At 38.7% G+C, this 22,469-nt stretch overlaps 1 protein-coding gene across 2 annotated transcripts in view; it reads right to left on the bottom strand.

Annotated features, from left to right (window-relative positions):
• The window catches only part of ANKRD44 (ankyrin repeat domain 44), a 67,093-nt gene extending 51,607 nt beyond the window's left edge, over positions 1–15,486 (bottom strand). For both annotated transcript variants that reach the window (XM_053472227.1, XM_053472226.1), the window contains exon 1: positions 15,318–15,486. In XM_053472227.1, coding sequence (XP_053328202.1) covers positions 15,318–15,344 — 27 coding nt within the window. In that variant the 5' untranslated portion in view covers positions 15,345–15,486. The remainder of the gene's footprint in view (positions 1–15,317) is intronic.
• Positions 15,487–22,469: the final 6,983 nt, after the last annotated feature.

Consider the following 22,469-nt stretch of genomic DNA (forward strand, 5'->3'; position numbering starts at 1 on the left):
TGGCAGGGCCTGTCCTGGTATGTGTGTGTTTGGGTGTGTCTGTGTGGTAGAGCCTGTCCTGGTATGTGTGTGTTTGGGTGTCGGTGTGGCAGAGCCTGTCCTGGTGTGTGTGTATGGGCGTCGTTGTGTGTAGTCACTTCAGAGGACAAAACTTTCTAGGCCCAGAAATCAGTGAGAGAAAAAGTAAAGGTATTGTGTTATTTACTCTTATTTCAATCTGCATATTTTATCACAAATGATTAATCGCAGAAACTTGAATGGTGGTTGGGATCTTCAGAGTGAAACCCAATTTGGTTTCATTATTCCCACTGGTTTCACAGTCCTCCCCCCTTATACATTTTTGCATAAACATACTGGCAGACCACTTTGCACCATGAACTGTGTGCATTTAAAAAAATAATAATAATAATGTATCTGGGATGAGGTATTCATTTAATGATGCAGTGCTAGAACAGTTGTGGTGGTATTAATAGCCAAAAGTTTCTTATAAGAATAACGTGAAGAATAATGTGATTACTGATTTATTCCACTGAATAAAATGGAACTTTTTCATCTAAAAATGTTTGCAGTAGCAAATGTTTTGATTCCATTATGTTTAAATGTATTTAATTTATTTGGGCCTTTTAACACTTTTGCTTTCTGGCATTTTAATACAAATAATGTGTAAAAAATAATGTGTTCTAGTTATTTGTATGGCAAATAGTGTGACTCGGGTATGTAAGGGTATGTATGTGTGGGTATAAGAGCTCGACCGCGAGATAAACTATATGGGGCTGGTCTTCAAATGTTTTCAGGGCTGCTTTTCATTCCCAGTCCAGCCCTGTGTCCGCTTATGACGTTGGAGTGTCAAAGGTGAGCCTAGGGTTAGTGGCGCCTAGGAGATAAAAATGATGAGCAAGAGAGAAAATGTGTGTGTGTACATGTAAGAGAGTACGGTGTTAGAGCAAGTGGATATTAAATTGAGTGTTAGCATGCATGTGTGTTAGTTATGGGGGGCACTGAAGAAATGCTGCACCCAGATGCTACTAACTCTAGGGTCAGCCCTGCATGTGCACAAGTAGGACATCTAAGTACTTCCAAGCAGAATACAAATAAAATTATAAATAAAACAAAGTAAGAAACAGTTCATTTTTAGCATTATGACAAAAACATAACACATTTGGCTAGTTTTCTACACAGTTTAGTTTCAATTTGCTTCAGAGTATGACAACATTATTCAAGGCAGACTTATGGAGGAAAATACTTCATCTTTTGCCTCATCCAACAAACTGTAGTGTTGGAAAAGTTTGGTTTCTAGTCCTACAAGCTCCAGTGAGGTAGAAATGTATATTAAGCTATTAAAGAATAACCCCAAACATTGCCTTAGGCAATATTTAGCTGAGATCACAGATAGTAGACACAAAGGGAAATCCAACATCAGGGTCATCTCTGCTTCACCACTTCTTTACTTTTTATGACAACCTGGTAAATGTTGCAGAACATCACTGCCTTTTTCGCTAACACAGGTAGAACTTCACATCATGCCTAACAGTGCAGGGGACACCAATGATTACGCAGGGAATCTCAAAATACATAACTCTGACAGCTAGTCAAAGAGAGTGTGACCAGGTATATGTCACCATAAATCAGCCCTCAGATTAGCAGTTTGCAGTGATGAGACCGAGTTGGCAGAACAATTTGCATCTCTTTCATTCAACTATTTTCTGGAAAACTCAACTTGTAGTGAACAGACCCCTGGGGCTCTACATAACAGAGCTCTTTATTGTTGAGATAAATGTTCTCACATCAGAACAATCTGACCCTTTGAGAGCAAGATGTGTTGCTTTAGCATTTGTGGGTTAAAGTGTTTCCATTTTTGCTATCCTTTTAACACAAAAAATGCTGGATAAATACATTAAACATAAAATGCATTTTGAAGAACAAAGATAACTCTCTGATCAGACACAGGCCTAAAACCTGAGTTGTAAAAACAAAAAATGGACAATTCTAACACAACTAACTAAATTACAAAGAAATACATTTAGGAAAAATACACTTCAACACATTAACTGAATACAAGCATAATTAATTAATGTGAAGGGACAGTCTTCTGCTTCAAACAGCATCTAACAATAAAAGCATATTGAAATACTAAGTACGTCATTATTCATTAATTCATTAACAAGAACCTTGTTAAGATCCCTCCACCTTACTTCACCATTGGGATTATGTTTTCATGTAGGTATGCGGTGCTCTTTTTACCTCATTAAGCATTCTGCCTGTGGAGTCATCTTGGTTGGTTGCCCACTGCTAGGGAGAGTGGCCACAGTACTAAATCTCAATTTATAAACAATTTGTCTAACTGTGGACTGGTGAATATGTAAACTCTTAGAGATTACTTTCTAACACTTTCCAGCTTTATTCAAATAAACAATTCTTGATTGTAGGTCTTCTGAGATTTATTTTTCGTGAAGCATGGTTCACATCAGCAGATGCGTCTTGAGAATTGAAAATGTAAAATGTTTGAATATTTGTAAGTAGCTCTAAACCTCCAATCCGGTTTTATTGATTGGTCTTCAGGTTTCCTAACAACTGACTCCAATTAGCTTTTGTTGAAGTGATTAGCCTAGGGTTTTGCATACTTTTTCCAACCCACACTATGAATGTTTGAATGTATTTACTACTGACAAGAACAACACAATAATTTGTGTGTTATAAGTTAAAACATATTTTAAGGCAAATTTATACATAAATGCTGGTAATTCCAAAGGGTTCATTTCTTTTAATTCCAACACATTACAGGTAAAAGAAGCAGGAAGTATACAGTGGCGGAGCCAAAACATAGTAAAGGAAGTATAATCAGAAATAAACTTGTTTTGACAGAAATATAAACATGTGGCATTCAATCAAAATAAATAATGTACCAACATATATAATAACCAAAATATATATGCTTTTACCATATGTATGAATCAATAAGATATGTAACATGGAAGAGTTACAGCACTGATATTCAATCACAACCCAGCAGTTGCATTAAAAAAATTATGACAGAAAAATGTTGATGGCAAAGAGGAAACATGAAATAAACAGGATGTGGGTTTAGAAAATGAGAGAGGAGTAAGATACGTTACTGAAGTAAGTATTACAAATGAGAAGCCAGGAGGAAGTAAAAAAAAAAAAAAAAGCACGGAAACCAAATTTTTGCAAAGACAAGATCAGCACGTAATTTTCTGCATATCTGCCATTTGAAAGCAATAATAGCATCCTAAATTATATGTAAGAACCCTAACTTCCTGTATAGCTACAATCAGTTTGATCGCACAGACAGAAAATTATGTGATGGAAATACAGATTATTAAATGTTTCAGAACATCCAACTAATAGTAAACCTAGAATGCAGCTTTGTAATAATACTTTCCTGTTATATGTTATTATTAAAAACAATTTATCTATGCAACAATACTAACACAATAACAATTATAATTGAGATTTCGGAGGCCAAAAAAAACTTTCATTGCTTCCAACAGTGACTCAAATACATCCTTGTATCCCACGTGATGCCTCCAAATTAATCGGGCCAAATATGACGCCAAATGATGTCGTGCTGTTCCTCTTAGTTGTTTGTTGCGCCATTTAGCCAATTCCCACATTCGCTCGACGCTCTAAGTGTGGAGGCCAGTGTGCGGATCAATGCAGTTGTAGAGGTTATTGACTTTAAAAATCTCAAATCTGGCCTTTTCCAATTTCTCACTCTTGTAGACACAAAAGCTATCTGAGTAAATGATAGAGCCCGTTTCGATAATATTCAAAATCATTAAGGTTGCTGCACTTCGGCCAAGAAGCACTTGAAAGCCTCGTGACAAATTCCTCCGAATACCCACTGCTGAGAAAAGACTTGTCCAGCATTGTTCTTACTCTTAGTGAACAAGCTATCATCGATTTTGCTAATTAATCCTTCACTTCCAATCTTCTGTTTTGGTAGTTCGATGAGGTAGTTAGCGCAGACGTCTCGCATGTAGTTGTTCCAATCGATAGTTGGGTTATTATTCATGCCCAATTCATCCTTGCACCACTTGATCGACATCAATTTCTACGCCAATTCGTAGAGGAAACAAATGGCTGTCACAAAGGGTAGACAACTATACGTGAACCAATTTCCGTTGCGGATGTTGACCTTCTTCCCCCAAGTAGACTTTCTACAATCCCAGAAAATACTCAAGCCAAAGTAGAGCTTCATTTTGTGACCTTTTTTCAGAGCCGGCCTTAAGTGTTCTGGCGCCCTGTGGGGACTACTCCTCTGGCACCCCCCCCATCCGTCTTCCCGCTCTGCCGCGGTGCACGCTTCACAGCTGAGGGCCAGAATAATTCCGGGGCTCAGCATGAAACGCCGGCACCGCGACGGAGTCACGGAGAGTGAGGGGCGCCGAGCGGTTGCTGAAAACTTCATGAGAGACCGCTTGGTGCCCCTGTCCGGGACTTAAATTAAAACACCGTTTTTTTTTTGTTTTAACTTTATTTAACATCCTCCGTGTTAAATAAAGTTAAAAAAAACTTTATTTAACATGGAGGATGTTAAATAAAGTTTTTAAAAAAAACAAACAAAAACCCCCCCGAAGTTTTAATTTAAGTCCCGGGCAGGCGCCCGGCCACACAGGTCGCACACCCCTAAGGCCAGCCCTGACCTTTTTGACGCAGTAGCCCAGCTTTCAGTACACCTTTCTCTTATAAGAACGGCACTGCTTCTTCTTCGGTACATGGTAGAGTGAAGATGTACATTTTCATTATATTAACAAAAACGTATCTACACATTTAAAAAAAACTGTCAAAACACATATTCAAACATAAAAAACAAGTATTTACACATATACAAAAAAAACAGATTCACATATTCAAAAAAAGTATTGGCTCAAACGTATTGGCTCTGTATAAGAAGAAGGTACCATTCTGTCTGTCTGTAAAAACTGTCGTCTCCATTTTAAAACATTGCCTGCATCTGTCCCTTACTAACACAGGATGCCTCCCACCTTGATTATTGTAACTCTGTCTTAGCTGGTCTCCCTCATACCCGTCTCACCCCTCTACAATCCACAATGAATGTTGCTCCCATCACTTTACTAACACCTCTTCCCCTCTGTCAGTCTCTTCACTGGGATTCATTTTAAAATCCGGACTTACTTTTAAAGCCCTTCCTACATCTCATCGCTCATTTCTAAATACACTCCTAACCGGTCTCTCCCCTTATCCAATGATCTCCTTCTATCCTCTAGTTCTCATGCGCGCTTACAAGATTTCCCAAGAGCTGCCCCTGTCATCTGGAATGGCCTCCCCTGGTCTATCCATCTTTTCCCTGCATTCGGTTGTTCAAAAAAATCACTCAAGACTCATTTCTTTAAGGACGCTTACAACATTGTACATTAACGTCCTCCCGTATCCCTATGAGCAGGGCCCTCCTCACCTGTTGTTTCTGTAAGTCAAATTGTTATGTTGTATACTACGTGCTATGTCCTGTCTACCCATTGTATAGCGCTACGGAATTTGATGTCGCTATAAAAACAATAAATAATAATAAATTAAACTAAAATATTTAATCAAAACCTATATCACCCATGTGAAAAACGAATTGCTTCCTAAATCTCATAATTGGTTGTGCCGCCCTTGGCGGCAACACCTGTAATCAAACTTTTGTGATAACTGGCAATTTTTACATCGCCGCTCATCTTGGCAGAATTTTTTAATTAAGCCACATTAGAGGGTTTTTGAGGATGAATTGCCTTTTTAGGGTCATGGCACGGTATCTGATTGAGATGCTCTGCCATGACCCTAAAAAGGCATATGGGACTTTGACCAGGCTACTCCAAAACCTTCATTTTCTTTCTTTTGAGCCATTCTGAGGTGGACTTTTTTGTGTGCTTCGGATCCTGGCCAGACATTCTCTTTCAGGATTTTCGGGAGGAGAGCAGAATTCATGGTTCCCTCAATTATGGCAAGTTGCCCAGGTCCTGAAGAAGCAAAGCAGCCCCAGACCGTCACACTACCACCACCGTGTTTGACTTTTGATATGATGCTCTTAATTGTGGAATGCTGTGTTAGCTTTTTGCCAGACGTAACAGGACACATGTTCCACTTTTGACTCTTCAGTCTACAGAATATTATCCCAAAAGTCTTGGGGGTCATCAAGACGGTTTAGGCAACTGCATTATGAGCCTCAAAATGGCTTTGTAACTCTTTCCAGACTGATAGATGCCACTGAGTTTATTTCACATCTGTTCTTGTATTTCTTTAGATCACGGCATCATGTGCTGCTTTTTGAGACCTTGTTTACCTGAAATTTGCAGCCCTGGCTAAAGTCTTCCTCCTGGACATAAATTCAAAGATATAAGACATGGCGACAAGGTGACGTGTAATTGTATTTAATCCGACTGCATTTTGTCATATCTCATAAAGCTTTGCTTTTATCTACCACATACATAATCACGGTTTAACCTGGATTATCTTACTTAGAAGGTATTCTACTCAGGCTTGTGTATGTGATTTTCACACATGCCAAACAAGTGAAATATACAACGCACATGAATGAAAGTACTTTTACTTCCAAGCTTCTAATACGTATCGATACAAGTGGAATATATTCATTCAGCAAAACTGGGACTTGATTAACATTCCATTCTTTTTATGATCGGTTCAACATTTACATTTGAAACACTGTTAGTTACTCTGGTTAAAAAAGACACAAAGTCCATCGACATATATGTTGCCAAAGAAGGCAAAGGGGTAAAATTGTCCTTCTTGACTTCAAATGGAACCATAGTTTCCATATGAACATTACATAAGATAAAGTTCAATTGTTATTGCCCTAAACGCTTGTGTTTGCTACAAAGGCATCCAACCTTTTTTTAATTATTAATTGAATCAGCCACATCCACTTAAGTTAGCAGTTCATTTCACATCTTAAACTTCCCTGACTGACTTTGCTTCACATGACACATGTTTCCTCTAACCAATATTGTCTGCAACCTTCTAACAATCAAAAATCCCCAGAGAAGTCTTCGTATTGTACTGGAACATAACTGAATATGCTAACCATATACCCATGTAGGTGTCTTTTCTCCAAAGGAAAAAAGTCAAATTTTAAAAGTCTGTCTTCATATTGACACATTCAATTTCCCCAATTTATTTGTTGCCCACCTGTGAACTTTTTCAAGTTCATTTATATCATTTTATGAACCTTAATTGTACTCAAGAGAGTTTTGTTCAGCTCGGGGACGAGACTGTACAGGTTCTCTAAGTGAAAACAAAAGTAAAACAAAATCAGACCCTTACCTTTAAATAGTGATTGCTACATGGAAAACATACCCTAATAAGGCTGCCTGCCACCAGAATAACAGTTGGGTATATCAAAAAGAGTAACAGCAGGTTGCTGGCTGATCCATTGTGATATCAGCTGGTTAACATGCTGAAAAAATTTTTGTTACCTGCTAACATACAAGGATCAGTAATTCTGATGTCACATGTGAGTCCCACTGTAAGCCCCTCAAAAAAGAAATTATGCATACCCGGTGCCATTGATTTTTTTTTATGAATAAAAAAAGTGGAATAGGCTGATGCCTATCTACGTTGTCAGGTAAAGTTACTGTGTACTGCACAGTTTTAAAGGTCCTCAACAGTTATCGCAGAACGCTTTGGTGCTTACCATTCAGTATTTCATATTTCAGATGCCTCATCTACATTACCTTGGATGCAGTCACTTAGAAAAGTTGCGAATGTTATAAACACAAAACACATATAAAAATGTGAAACCCATTAGCTTTTTACATATGCATATTACTTTGTTTGTTTAATTGAACTTTAAATACTATTTACTTTTTTGTCGTGTTGGCCCAAACTATTAATTGAGGAGATGTAGCAATAAGTTAGAGAAATATTAAAGGACAGGAAACACTCCACATATAATGTTATTCCATAGAGCCAATTATCTGGCAGAGAGATTTTACTATTTTGGGACATATTTAATGATAAGCAGGATTATGAACCTCTGGGAAATGATCCAACAAGGAAATTATTCCACAAGTGTGCTGTTCACAGCAAGGCTACAACACAAAATTCTGGGGACTTGCAAACCTCGTTTTGTGCATTCTTCCTTAATTTAAGTACACCTATTGTTAGAATGTAAGCACATAAGCCCATCATTCTTGCTAGGACTTACAAAGATTGCAAGCTCATGGGCAGGGTCTTTAACTCCTATCAAATCTATATCTGTAAGTGCATTTTTGTTATGTACTTGTTACATCACCTTACTTACATTGTACACCGCTGCCTAGTATGTTAGGTAATGCACTACCACCATTAGGTGACATCAAGAATTGTTTGGGTTCCTACTCTTGTGTGCAAGGAACCCTTTTTCCCAATACCACAAAAGAAGTTAACCCAGGTTATGTTATTAAACACGTTGCATTGATTTCAGCACATATAGAAGCTCTTTGTAGCAATGAAACAACTAGGGAGGTCTTTATGCCTTCAGGGAAACAACGGGTAATACCACGTGCAGCTTGTATAGCCTGTGAATATGGCAATAGATTGGCAATAGATTTCCAATTCCACATGCCCTGTATGAATAATAATCAATTTTTGAGGTTCATTAAAAAACCATCACAATTTGGATATTTAAAGAGTATTGTTGGGTGGAACATCAAACACATTTATGTACATTCCCTGACAAAATTCCCACAGAATCAACTCTGTTAAAAAAAAAGTTGCAGCGAAGAGATCATAAGTTATTTTTATTATTTTAATTCTACATTAAAAAACACCAATAGCATAGTCGCCGTTTGAATGTAGAGATAGATAAAGAATGGACTTAATAATGTATAATATACATAAGAAAATGTTCAGTAATATTCACTTAATCTCAAAGGTTGCACACATACACACACACATACAGATAAAAGATTTATAGAACATGCTACAGTCGGCGATGCCTGGGACATTGAGCATACACCCCTCAGGCATACCTTTTGGGTGACAGTAAATGAAGAGAGTTCTAGGAATGTTGACAATTTTCTTAGTAAATACATGTGTTGTATGATTCTATTTTTGTGTATGATTATCTGCTTATGGGTTGATATGTTTATTAGCTGATTCAGTGTATACTGGGTGCAAAGCCAAGTGATTATGAGAAACATAAACTGAGAAGAGTAAGAGCTCCACTGAGGTATGATATACTGGTTCTTGAGGAGGATTAAAACTATCCTAGTGTTATTTTACGGCTTTTGTTTTATAATGTATGTAAAATCTATCTTTTAATTTGAATGGAAGTAAAGAGATGGTTTAATGGTGTTAACAGCAGGAGTACTTTGTCTTTAGGGACAGTTTTTATTATTGCTTAAAGCCTAGGTAATAAAGATCATACTTTAGAACATACACTTCATGGAACATAAAATTAGGAGTCACATCATTCAATGTGGAAGATGCTCATAGATGTATAACAATTGTACATTTATTTTACCAGTCAGTGAATGCCCTCATTCATATTGTTCATGTAATTAAACATACAAACATGTTTAACTTATAGCTTATATATGTATTAATAATAATGTACACAAAAGAATCGTTAAGGGACACCCCAACTATCATACGCACTTAGATGGATATGACAGTTGTGTCAAATCCCTGTAGATAACCCATTGATTTCAGCTGAAGCATCTTCCTTCCAGCCACACGCCGCATGAAAGCTGGACCACAGAGACAGTGACATATGCTGGCCTAGGTTAGCAGGTTCAGTGGGTGCTAGTCCCCATACTAGCAAAACTAGTGGAGCAGACAAGGGAGATCTTTGATCTCTACTTTTTACTTTATGTAGTCTGTATCGGCTCAGCAAAGCCTCCATAGACTGCATTAAAAGTTGGAGAGAGGAGGCTGGGGATCACCCTAGTTTGGGCCTAGGACAGCCCCATAGGTAAATACAACACTGCACTGAGGGCCAGTATGTTATAACCATATCTGGGAACTTCTCGGCTCCGGCTACCCGGAGCCTTCCCTTGTGGGACGCGGCCAGGACTGCACACTGACGTCAGTGGGCGGTCCCACTGACGTTGGGGGAGTTCCACCAATGTCCCCATTTAATGGAAAAAATGGGTGGGGAGCGGGGCGTGTCAAGACCCTGCTCCTGCAACCCGGAAGATTCGTGTCTTGACCTGGAGAACCGGAGGAGCAGCGCTCACCCGGCAATCTCCGGGTTAAACCCGGAGAGTTCCCAGGTATGGCTCTATAACTTTGGTACTGCAGCTTTTTCTGAAGAAAACTTTCATGCAGTAAACAAATGCATAGAACTTTCAAAATACTTTAATATGCTTTCTTTATTAGTGGGGGTGCAAAGGTCACTGTAGTGTCCCTTTAAGGTTACATGATCATCAAGCTGTCCTGCTAGGTGCATACTGCATACCTGTCACAATTTAACTCTTTCAACACCAACATACATAATATAGCATAAAAGAAGACACCACTATGCTACTCCTACATTACATTTTATACCATTGAATTAGGAGTTATTATTATAAGGAATAACAACGGTAAGCAGCCCTTACGAAAAAATTACTGCAGTTTTTCTGAAGTAATACTGCAGTTTTTTGGACATGAAAAAACTGCAATACTGCACTTTTACTGCAGTATTACTGCACTTTTACTGCAGTTTTACTGCATTTGTACTTCACTGTACTGCAGTTTTACTGCAGTTATTTTTGTACGGAAGTACAAATGCAATAAAGCTGCAGTACATTGAAGTACAACTGTAGGTTTGCAGTATAAAAAAAAGTGCAGTAAATGTGCAGTAATCCCCCAATAAAACTGCAGTACAGTAAAGTACAAATGCAGTAAAACTGCAGTAAATGTGCAGTAAATCTGCAGTAAAAGTGCAGTATTGCAGTTTTTTCATGTCCAAAAAACTGCAGTATTACTTCAGAAAAACTGCAGTAATTTTTTTGTAAGGGAGACATCAAAACAAACATGAGGAGGCATAAAAGTACTCATGGTACTTACTATATAACATTGGCTGTAATGAGCAGCTGCTGTGGCAGCTAACGCCATTTCAAAGCTTTCTTGTGATTTTAGGCGCACAGTACTTACGATATAGAAACAATGCTCTCTGTGCTGTGATTTTGTATGTGCATTTGAACGGTTAGTGACTGCTTTTTGGATTTTTGGCCCAGGAGTTGAATTGCTTACTTGTGAGTATGAGTCATTGAATCCCTGGATTCTAAAATGTTAATGCTGGTACAAAGCTTTTAGTGCTAGTATTTACTGACCCACACTGGTTAAAAAAAACATGATTCCTAAGAAATGTAAAACTATGCCCTATGTATTTTTTGCTTTTAAATTATACTTAAATATACCCTACCCTGGCTGAAAACACTACACTTTTATATTTTTAAAAGAGTAGTCATGGCATTATACATTGTTGTTATACATTTTGCTTAGCAAAAAAACGCAGTTTCTCTATGCCCTGTCTATACCCTGTACATACACAATTCACCTCTTTATAGTTTAATTAATGAAATGTAACCTCTCAACAATGGGGTCCTCTTCTCTTTCTGTACTAGTATGTTTCATGTGCATTTATGTTCCTGTGAAGTTTGTATATCATTTTAATTTTATTGTTAATTTTGTATTCACTCTTAATATAATAGCCCTATGGACTCTGAAGAAGCTATATAATTACAGTGTGATAACAATCAATATTTTGGTCTAGTTCAACATAATTTAGGTACAACTGGTAAATAATATAAATACTATTAACATATATTGCCATAAGAAATGTCTGCGTTTTATATTCCACGAACAAACACTAAGTTCTTAGTAAAGGCCCATCTTTTTTTTAACCTATTTTTCTATTTTCCAAATAATTTTTTGTAGTCAATGTGCATCTCACATTTCAAGATATGTGGCAGTTTAGAATAGAGAAAATGCCAGCATATCAATAATGCTACGTAGGTATATTATTCAAAGTCAATAATGGACATGCACATCATGAGTCATAAATTGCAATATATCCGCACATCAGCATTAATGAATATACGTGTACCAAAATCTAAATATCAATCATGAGACCGTTTTAGCATAGACATTTATCAAGGCATTTATCAAGGCTTTTCACAAATTGAAAAGATTGAAACACTCTACAATTCTTTCTAAAAGTCTCTACAATTGTCAGGTGCATATATACAGAATATGGGTATAATATACACAAAATAATAAACTGGGGTGCGTAATATTAAATGAACGGAAAAATAAATACGAAATTGCATGGCTGATAATTTTCTTAAATTTCATAAAATTTTATTCCCAGATAAATACTTGAACTAATTATTATTAATAATTAATACTAATAATTATTATTATTTTATTTATATAGAGCCATAATATTCCATAGCAAAGTCAAATAGGCCTGGTGGCCCCCTAAAGCTCTAGGTGGGTTGTTTGCTAATGGATAGCAGTAACAGCACAGGGCTGGCTACTGTACCTGGAAGGTGGGCACATCAAATGACCCAGCATTAAGTGTACGGCCCTCAAAGGTCTTAATTTAGCACTGATATCAGGAGGTCAAAATGAAATGGATACAACCATATTATCCTTATTTTAAGAGATAATTTGAGTCTTTAGTGAAAGTAGATACCTTTCATAGGGCCAACACAGAAAATACATAGTTACAAATGCTTTAGAGGTTTCTTCTTCAAAAGAAACCTGAAAGAGTGAAAGGCTTGAATTGGGCCAACCACACAACTGTATAAGCTTAAGCAAAGTATAAGTAAATAGTAGATTCTAATTCCACAATAGCAGAGCCTGTGTCACCTTCTGTACCAGTATCTTATTGCCTAATACAATATTGTATTGTATTGTAAAAGTGCTACAAAATCTCCTGGCACGCTATAAATTACTAAAATGTCATGCATTATATTACTAAACATACTATAGACTAACTGAGGAGTAGGAACATATGGTAGGAGACACCTGGCAGGACAAGTTCCCTTTTGGATACTTATTAAACCAGGTTAGGGCATTCCATAGGATAGGGCAGCACTTGGGAAGTCTTGTATACAAGCTGGAGCAATAGGTAATTAAAGAAAGTACAGGTGAAGTCCTTCACATCAGATGTGAAGAGGTATCAAAAACATGTGTGTCAGTAGATGTAGGAAAGAGCATTGTAGGATCAAACTGAATCCTGAAGCATACAAGCAGTCACCGAAGAGTGTGGCAAACAGGAGAGGTGTTAATAAAGTGACTGGCAAGGCAGCAGCATTTATGATGGATTGTATTATGGGTGCAAGATAGATAAAACCGAGTTGCAAAAGTCAAGACAGGAGATGGCAGTCATCTTGTTTTAAGATGGAGGCAGCAGTAATGAATTAAAACATACTGAAGAGGTACTGAAGGTACTCCGGAATCAAATTTAAACTTCTGACACTGACCTACAGAGCCCTAAACAACTGTGCACCCTCTTATATCTATATTCTCCTATTCAAATGCACCCCTAGCCACCCTCTTTGTTCCTCTTACAACATGCGTCTCTTTTACAATCATTACTTCTTCTCACTCCTGTACTGAGGATTTCACTTGTGGTGTAACTCTTCTGTGAAGTTCCCTTCCCTGTTCGCGCAGACTTTCTCCCTCGTATGCAGCTTTCAAAAGCTCTCTGAAAGCCCACTTCTTCCCCAGAAGCGTACAACCTCCTAGCTCTCTCAAACATCATGCTAATCAAGCCATCTGAACAACCACCAATCTCTACACATCATCCGGACCCAATCAACTCATCCCCATCTAAGCAGTCTTCTCCTACTGTTTCACTTCCCCCTTGACCACCGACTAGATTGCAAGCTTGCAGGACCCTCTTTTCCTTTTGTACCAGATTTTGTGTGCATGACTTTAAATTATTCCACTGATTGTAACATCGCTACAGAATCTGTTGCCGACATATAAAGAAACGTAATCTAATGGAGGTAACAGGGATTTGTGGGTTTGTATAACATGAATTTCCAGTGCAGGTATTCCCCCACATGGTAAACTGAGATGTGGGAGAGGTAGTAGATTGCTGGAGAATTACTGGAGATCAAGAGAGCAAAGGATTGAAGGAATATGGGGCAGATTAGGAGACAAGCATAGAGAGGTGTTGGAGACTGAGCACAATCTACAGAAAATAGGGTCTAGACTGTGTGCATTCTCTTGAGTAGGCAATTAGTAAACTTTGTAAAACCAAAGAAGTAGGTAAAGGAGAGGTATTTAGAGGCCATGAAGCATAAACAGCGGTCAACGGGGTTACTAACATCACCAAGGATGAGAGAAGGCACCTCATAAAAGAGGAAGCGTGGAAGTATGGAGTTTTGCTAATAAGATTTTTGGTCATTTAGTACTGGAGTCTCCAAAGCTATTTATTATGCAGAAAATGGAAGGGTTGAAAATGTACATCAAATCTTCATTTCAAGGGTGCAAAACATTTGTATTTCATAAATGCACGTGTGTGTAATTTTCCTGACAATGTTCACATACTTAGTATTATAAAATCATTTTACTCCTGCTTCCCCTTTAAATTGTCTAGTAACCTGCCATATTCGCATTTGAATTATGGCGGTGCAAACCGTTATATTTGGAACAAAAACAATACCTTAGTTTTAGTAGCAAAAGCAATGAATATGTAACAAATGTAAGTTGATGCGTAACTTTGACCACATAAGCACATAACGGAATAAAAACCTTTAAACAGTCCCCAATATTTACTCAAACTAACCACTGGTTACCAAATATCATACCATATCTGCAACAAAGAGCAAGTAGCCCCCGATCACATTAAACTTTACCCCTCTGTACTTGAAAGTATTGCCTTAGGATTACTCTAGGTAGGACATGGTCATCCCTGAAGGTTGCAATACTATACGAACAGGCAGTGTTTTAATAACGTTGTTATCTGTAATTGGTCTCTTAGCAAACAAATATGTTGAGGAAACTCAAGGAGGGACATGCTTATTTTAATATACTTCAAAGCTGAAGTGAGGTGAAGCTCTACAGTTTAGCTCCTCAAACAGGATATTTCCCCACCCAATAAACCAAATGCAATTGGGCAAGAATGACATCTTACAGATGTAGCAAACGAATGTGATTATTAAAATAATGATATATATAGCCCAATATATAACATATATTTCCTACTAAACACAAGTAGCTGCAAATCCTTTTGGAACTTAAGGTGTTAAACTCGGTTGTACGAAGACCCTCTTGTACTTTGCAGCTTTCATAACTTCTCATACATGGCAATCCGTCTCACCATTTTCATTTTGAAAAACAAATCACCCTACCTGGTCTGTAAGTTTCATGACTGTCATTCTTGAAGCAGATTTGAGTTGCTCACATAAAGAATCCGGTCAGGAAATGACACCCAGAGTGAAGAACAGATAACAAAAATGTCTAACACAGACAATCTCTGCCACAGCTGCCTCCGACTGCAGCCTCAACAGCTGCCTCTCTCCCAAGACTGCTGATACAGGAAGTACCGAATACACTAACCCGGCTGCCGATGACATCATCACACATAAGCGACCTTCTTCTTTATCCTTTGACTTAACTTATAGATGCACCATCGCCATCTGTTGGGCGCACGGGGCATTGCAGCAAACTTATGAAGCTTTTAGCTTTCTTAGTTGTTTAATACTAACAAAAGACACTGAAACTGATACCAGAGTTGGGTTTTTAGTGCACAAACACAACACATACACATCCATGCTAACACACAAACACTTAAACACTAATGCTAACACACACTCCATCTCACACCACTTACACATACATACACACACACACACACACATTTATGCTAATACACCTACAAACCCATGCTAACACATACTCCATCTCACCACTTACACATACATGCTCATACACAAACACATCTATGCTAACAAACAGCTACAAACTCATGCGAACATACACCCAACTTCCCACCACTTATCATGCCCACATATACTTATACACTCATCCCCACATACATTAATACATGCAAACATACATACCCCCCCTTGTGACTCTTTTTGTGACACCATTTATACACTTATGAGGCTATTAGGAGCAGCTATTTTTATCAAGTGAGGAGATAACCACATATAAGATGATGTCTCCTAAACTTTTATTTTGGTTTTGAATTCAATCTCTATATCTCTACTGCTTCCGAGTTCTTTGTCCTGACTACAGAGACAGTTGGGATATCTGGGGTACTCCACTTTACCTCTATAGCCCTTCTGGTAGCTAGTACTATTCTAAACACCAATTTATTTTCATTTTCAGTGAGGGGGGCGGCCTTGATAGGAAATGAACTGGGTTCCAAGAGCTCTTGCGATTAATACATTTATTATGCCCCAGTCTGTTGGCTTAGATCACATAGAGGACTATTGCACTGGGGTCACGTACCATCTATGGAGGGTCTGAAAAGCTTCTTTCTTATGGCTTACAAACATAGATCCACCGGCCATAGTACTCCATATCTCTAGCCAGCCCTCAGACTCCAAAGTAACAACTAAGACTCTCTCTCCCATTTGGACATATATCAGAGGCGAGAGTCACCCACCGACTTGTATGGATATCTGTAATTTTTCCCCTTGTTTAGTGTAAGCATGTACTTTCTAGGAGCGTGAGTGGAGTCTGTTTTAATCTTCTGTTGTGCAACAAACACCCTCAATTGTAGGAAGTGAAAATATTCAAAGGTACATAACTCCTCGGGCCCTTCTATGTCGGTGAATTGTATGGGAGCATTCCACCTGAAAATATCACAGTATCTCAACAAGCCATAAGACTGTAGGTTCGTAAACGGTCTAGCTTCCATCCCAGGGGTAAAATACCTGTTTCTCTCGGACAAGGCGGGGCAAGAAGCAGACATAAGGTCCTTGACAGCCATATATATTGATTGAGTGTATCATATGAGAGAAGAGCATGATTTAAGGCAATCCATCGTTTGGTTCCCTTACAAACATGTAATTGCTGATTAAAGCAAGTTGTGTGGCTATGAAATGTTATGTTAATTTTGGTACTCCTAACTCTCTGTCTACCATTACTCCAGACAAGTCTATTTGTGACTGAAGCTGCTTGAAATCTGATTTACAGAGCGGGACAGGGATTGTCAGGAATAAGTAGAGAAATCTAAGCATATGATTCATTTTTATGGAGGCCAATTTGCCAGGCCAAGAGAGCCCATATTCACCCCATCTGTTTAAGTTTGCTTTCGCCCACAACAGCATTAGGGTGTAGTTTACTCATAAAGCCATGAAACATCCACAGAGATCGTAATCCTCAGATATGTGATAAATGAGCAAGGAAACTTAAGTTGCAATAGTTTAATATGGTGTTTAGGTAAATGTATACTTGGTTGCTCCTAAACCTAGAGAGTCCAGACCTTCAATACTGTGGAGAAGGAGGTGAGGGGCGATGATAATGTGAGCAGAAAGTCTTCAGCATATGCCACCACCTTGTACTTCTCTTCCACGATCACAATCACATTGCAGTAATGGCTCCAGACAGAGTGCAAATAGCAATGGGTACAAGGGGAAACCCTGTCTGGTCCCATTACATATGGGAAAAAAGGGAAGGAACGCACCTGGATCAGCAAATTGGTTAAAGAAGCAGTGATACAATGCACAGCGTTTAAATAATTAGCAGGAAAGCAGAAGTGTTCCAAAATGACGAGGAGAAACAGCCAACCCAGACGATTGAAAGCCCTTTTCGACATTTAGTGAAAGAATTTCTGATGGTACTACTTTATACCTCTGTGGAAACTATAATACTCGTAGATGTACAGACTTACTCTAAACTGCTTGTCTGGATTAGACAAAGCCCACCTGATCGGGGTGTACTATGGTACTATAGTATTTAAAGGGTTTGCATGCACTTTAGTGAAAATTGTCAGGTCAGAATTTAATAATGAAATAGGTCTATAATTACTAAAAGCTAAAGGGGTCTTCACTGTGTTATGAATAAGACACACGTTAGTTGATACCAAATCTCTAAGAAGCCTCCTCCTAGGTGTGTTGGAACATTGTCTGTAAATGAGGAACAAGGAAAGCTTTTGAAGGTTTGATAGTCTTAAGGACCACTTCTCTCTTCTCCAAAGAGAGATCAGAGTTGAGTAATTCTTGTGCATTCTTTGTTAAAGCAGGGAGATACATTTTTAAGTATCTATGGCCATCCTCAATGTGTTCTCAAGGTGCATATCTGGCAAGTGATTATAGAAAGCACAATAACTCTGGAATATTTCTGCAATTACCGTAGGGTTTGTGTGAATCTGCCCTGTTTTGTCCTCCATGCTAGCAATAGTGTTCACCTGTTTTCTATTCTTAAGTTTGCAGGCCAGGAGTGAATCTGATTTATTCACTTTCTCATAACAGAGCTGTTCACTCCAGAGCATCGCTTCTGAAGTGTCTGCACACATAAGTTCCCTGATATGCCCCGTGAGATCCCTCGGCAAAGTTTGTTACGTGTCTCTAACTGACACAAGGCTATGTAATTCAGAAATCTTTTTTTTTTTACGGTATGCGCCAATACTAAGAAATGTACTTCTAATATAAGATTTGCGGGCTTCCCATGGGACGATACCAAGTTTTTATTGAGTGTAAAATATTCCCCAAGGTCTTTGCAAAGGTCTTGTGCTGACTTTAGTATGTGCGATAAAGTGTTATTCAATATCCAGGTGCACCAGAACCCTGGATCAGGCATTGTAGGTTCATGCACATTCACTAAACATAATTTAGTAAGATCATAGATACCAGATAACAGTAATACCCAGGCCTGCGGGTCCGAATAGGAAGATTCTACCAGGAAGGGGCAACATTCCTTTTAATCAATATTGCGTCTCCGTTCTATTTAGTTTCATCATTAAAATTATAACAATTTGTGTACCTATTATCCCTCAGAAGTGGAGGGTTGCGTTTTGAGAAGTGTGTCTCCTGGAAGGCTTGGCTCATTTACCACTTCTAAGCTGTAACCTTTGTTTTGGGGGATTATTACATTCCTTGGCATTAACAGACACACATATTAAGATGGTGTTGAACATTGGTCACAGATACCAGCCTCAAGCCTAGCCACATCTTAATTAACAACTAATTTCCCATGTCTTTAAATTGACCTGTAGGTTTCTACAATTCTAGTGAAAACTAATTCTCTTTCTTGTCAGCTGGCAATCCCATTAAAATTTCTGTGTACTCATTTTTTTTTAAAAAAAATTGTTTTTAATACCACCACAAAATCAGGAACTGGAGGCAATAGGATAATAGTCAGGCAGGCCAAAGTCGGTAACACACAAGACAGAAGAGACACGGGGTAATCCAAAAACAGACAAGCCAGGTCAAAACCATAGAATCAAACAAAATCAAATATAGAGTTACTGGTGAAAGGGCTCTATCACAGGCAGTGGTTTGAGCACAAATGAGTGTTTAAAGATCTTCTGAGCATTTCTGCACCTCCAGGAGGCTGGTCAATTACTTTCTACGGTTAGCAGCGGGGGTTGTCTGCATTCATGGCGCAGACCTTCCCCGGCTGTCAGTGAGAATTCCCCGCACTGGAAGGCTCCTCACTGACAGCCGGGGAAGGTCTGCGCGATGGACCTCCTCCCGGCTGCAGCAGAAGTTGTCTACACGAATCGCTAGGCAGAGAGCGGAGGTGTCTGTCAGAGGTCTGATGGGGAGTGCATCGTGGAACTCCTGGATGGCATCAGAGCTCCCTATGCATAGAGGTAAGTTGAGAGGATAGCTCGCTCCCTGGTTCTCACAGCTTGGTGTACAGCGGGACCTGCGGGTGTGCAGGTGACAATATCATGGTGTTATTAAGGCTTTCCTTGATCCTTTTTGTAGAAGCTCACCTGGATCTGCCCTACATAACCCATTGTTAAGTTGGTGAAGTGAATTGTTTCAACTTAACACAACTTTTCTACAAACTTGAGAACTTGGGCCATTTGCTCATGTAGGACACTTGCTGACCGAACTACAAAGATCGACAGTTGGAGAAGATCTTGGACAGATGTACCCTTTTCACAGCTCTGCAGCAAGGCGTTAATTTACTAAAGATGTACACAGCTAGCTTTGAGATACTTGTATTAGGGATCGGACCCTGATGAAGGTCCAATTAGTCAGGTAACCCAAATAAATGGCTTGCCAACATTCTCACCAGGTCAGTACCACTGTATTTTGGGCCAATCATGGCTGACAAGACGCACCAGAGACAGAAAGGGTTGGAACTAGAGATGCAAAATTTCCAGGAATTTTGAAAATAACTGAAAAAAATTGAAATTTTCAGAAACATTGAAAAAAATGCACTAGTACACTAGTTTTACAAATTTAAAATTATGTTAAGAACATTTCAACTATACATGAGAACAGGTAACGCCCTTTTCCTTCAAATAAAACAAAATAAATGAAGAAACCATCAACACAAAAAAAACCCAAAAGATATCCTCCTACATGAATTAGACCGGGAGAGCAATTATAATCGCCCAATCAGCACCAATTGCAAATGAAAAAGTCAAGTAACTGCCATTATTTGTGCCAGTCGGTTGTTGACACATTGCATTTTTCATAAAAGTTTTCATGTAATATAGTTTGAATGCCATTTCATAAACATATTATTTATCATTGATATTCTATACTCCATTTTATTTCAATTTTTCCAGAAAAAAACATTGGCTTTGGAAAAAACGGAAAAAAACCTGTTACTTTCCCCATTTTTCAGTTTTTTTTCCAGACCTTCCCATCTCTGCTTGAAACTAGACTTGTGCGTTCGTATTTGGGTGAACATGAAAATGAACACAAATGTGTTCACCGAATAAACTAATAAAGAGGCTGATAAACGTACACGAAGATGAACAAGCAAAACATGGAGAATTTTCATGTTCTTCTTCGAAAATATCTTCTAGCTAATCTCGCTGGTCCTTTCCTCTCCATTCAAGTCACTGCCTCTAGTCTACCTGAAGTCTTCTCAGTATAGAAAGGATTAGCTGGAATCTGTAGGATCGCACCAGAAGTTAAAGGTCGGTAAGAGCGACTTTGTTGGTCGCCAGCAGGGGGGTGGTCTGGCATCAACCAATAAACAGAGACCTCAGAGCGGTTGTCCTGGGAGACCAATGGTTTTGGCAACTCTATTGGCGCCAAAGCTGCTGCTAACTGTTATGGTGTAAACCCCGTATCAACCCCTGCTAGAAAATAAAAAGAAAATGAATATGAAGAAAATATACAAAGGTTGAAGTTAAAATACATACAGTAGGTCACCTCTCTAGACTTGTGAAAAGGCATGTAAAGCTGCTAGCTGTCCCTGTGGTCACAGAGAAAAGGTGGGACCCAATAGATACTTGCCATGAGACTTTAATGTCTGCATTTTTAACTCTTGTTGAGAAGGTTACTGTTGATAATTAAACAAAAGTACCTAGAAGCCTTTGATACTGATAGAAACATGGGTACTAGATCACCAGTGTTATTTAGGAAGGAGGTCCTTTGAATAGTAAGTCTGATGAAGTCTATGTAAGGCAAATTCAGTCTGTTGAAGTTTGAGTCTGTGTATCTGATCCTTTATCGCTTGCAGTTTTTGATGCATCGATGGGGACCAGGAGGATTTATGCTTAAGTTCAAGCACCGTAAATTGGTCGGTGAGAGTGGAGAGAGATCTCATTCTGTCTTTTTTCTGTTGCTATTCTGATAAAGTGACCCATGATCGCCCAAGACCCATGACTTGTGGGCCAACCAGACTGTAGTAGGCTGTATTTCCAAAGTCTGATTTATCCTAAAATATTGCTTAAGAGAATCCTCATCCTCATCTCAGCACAGGTGGAGGGCTAATGGAATAGGCTTTCATTCAATCTACATGTTGGTGGAGGGATGTCACGGGTACCATGGGTGATAGACACCCACACTGGCGCATGGTCTGACCATAGTGTATTTCCAACGGAGGCTTTGCAAACAAGTTGGAAGGTCGACTTTTCTACCAAGATAAGGTCGATTCTAGAATAGCTAGCATGGGCATTAGAATAGAAGGTGTAGTCCCTATCCAGAGGGTGTAAAACTCTCCAGGTGTCATACACGCCAATCTGATGGAGAAGATGTTGGAAGTGAGTGCCTTCATGTATTTGGATGTCTAGCTGTGGTATCGGAACAAGGTTGAAATTTCCTCCAATGATCGTGCTACCTATTTGTACACGTTGAAATTTGAGAAGGACTTTTTCTAGGAATGACATCTGGTTAACATTAGGTGCACATAGAGTAAGCAAAGTAAACAGAGCACTATTGAGATCAGCTGTATTAAAAAGCGACCTTGTGTTTCTGAAAGCTTGGTGTGAAGTTAGATAGACTCCTCCTCGTACCTGAGATAGGGCAGGACTCAAAAACATTTAAAAGCCCATCCCCTCCTGATATCCCCAGTGAATAACAAAGACCACACAGGAAAACAAATTTATTATTATTGAAAAGGAAGAGAGGGAAAAACCG

This window comes from Spea bombifrons, chromosome 7, assembly GCF_027358695.1.
Source record: "Spea bombifrons isolate aSpeBom1 chromosome 7, aSpeBom1.2.pri, whole genome shotgun sequence".
Lineage (NCBI taxonomy): Eukaryota > Metazoa > Chordata > Amphibia > Anura > Pelobatidae > Spea > Spea bombifrons.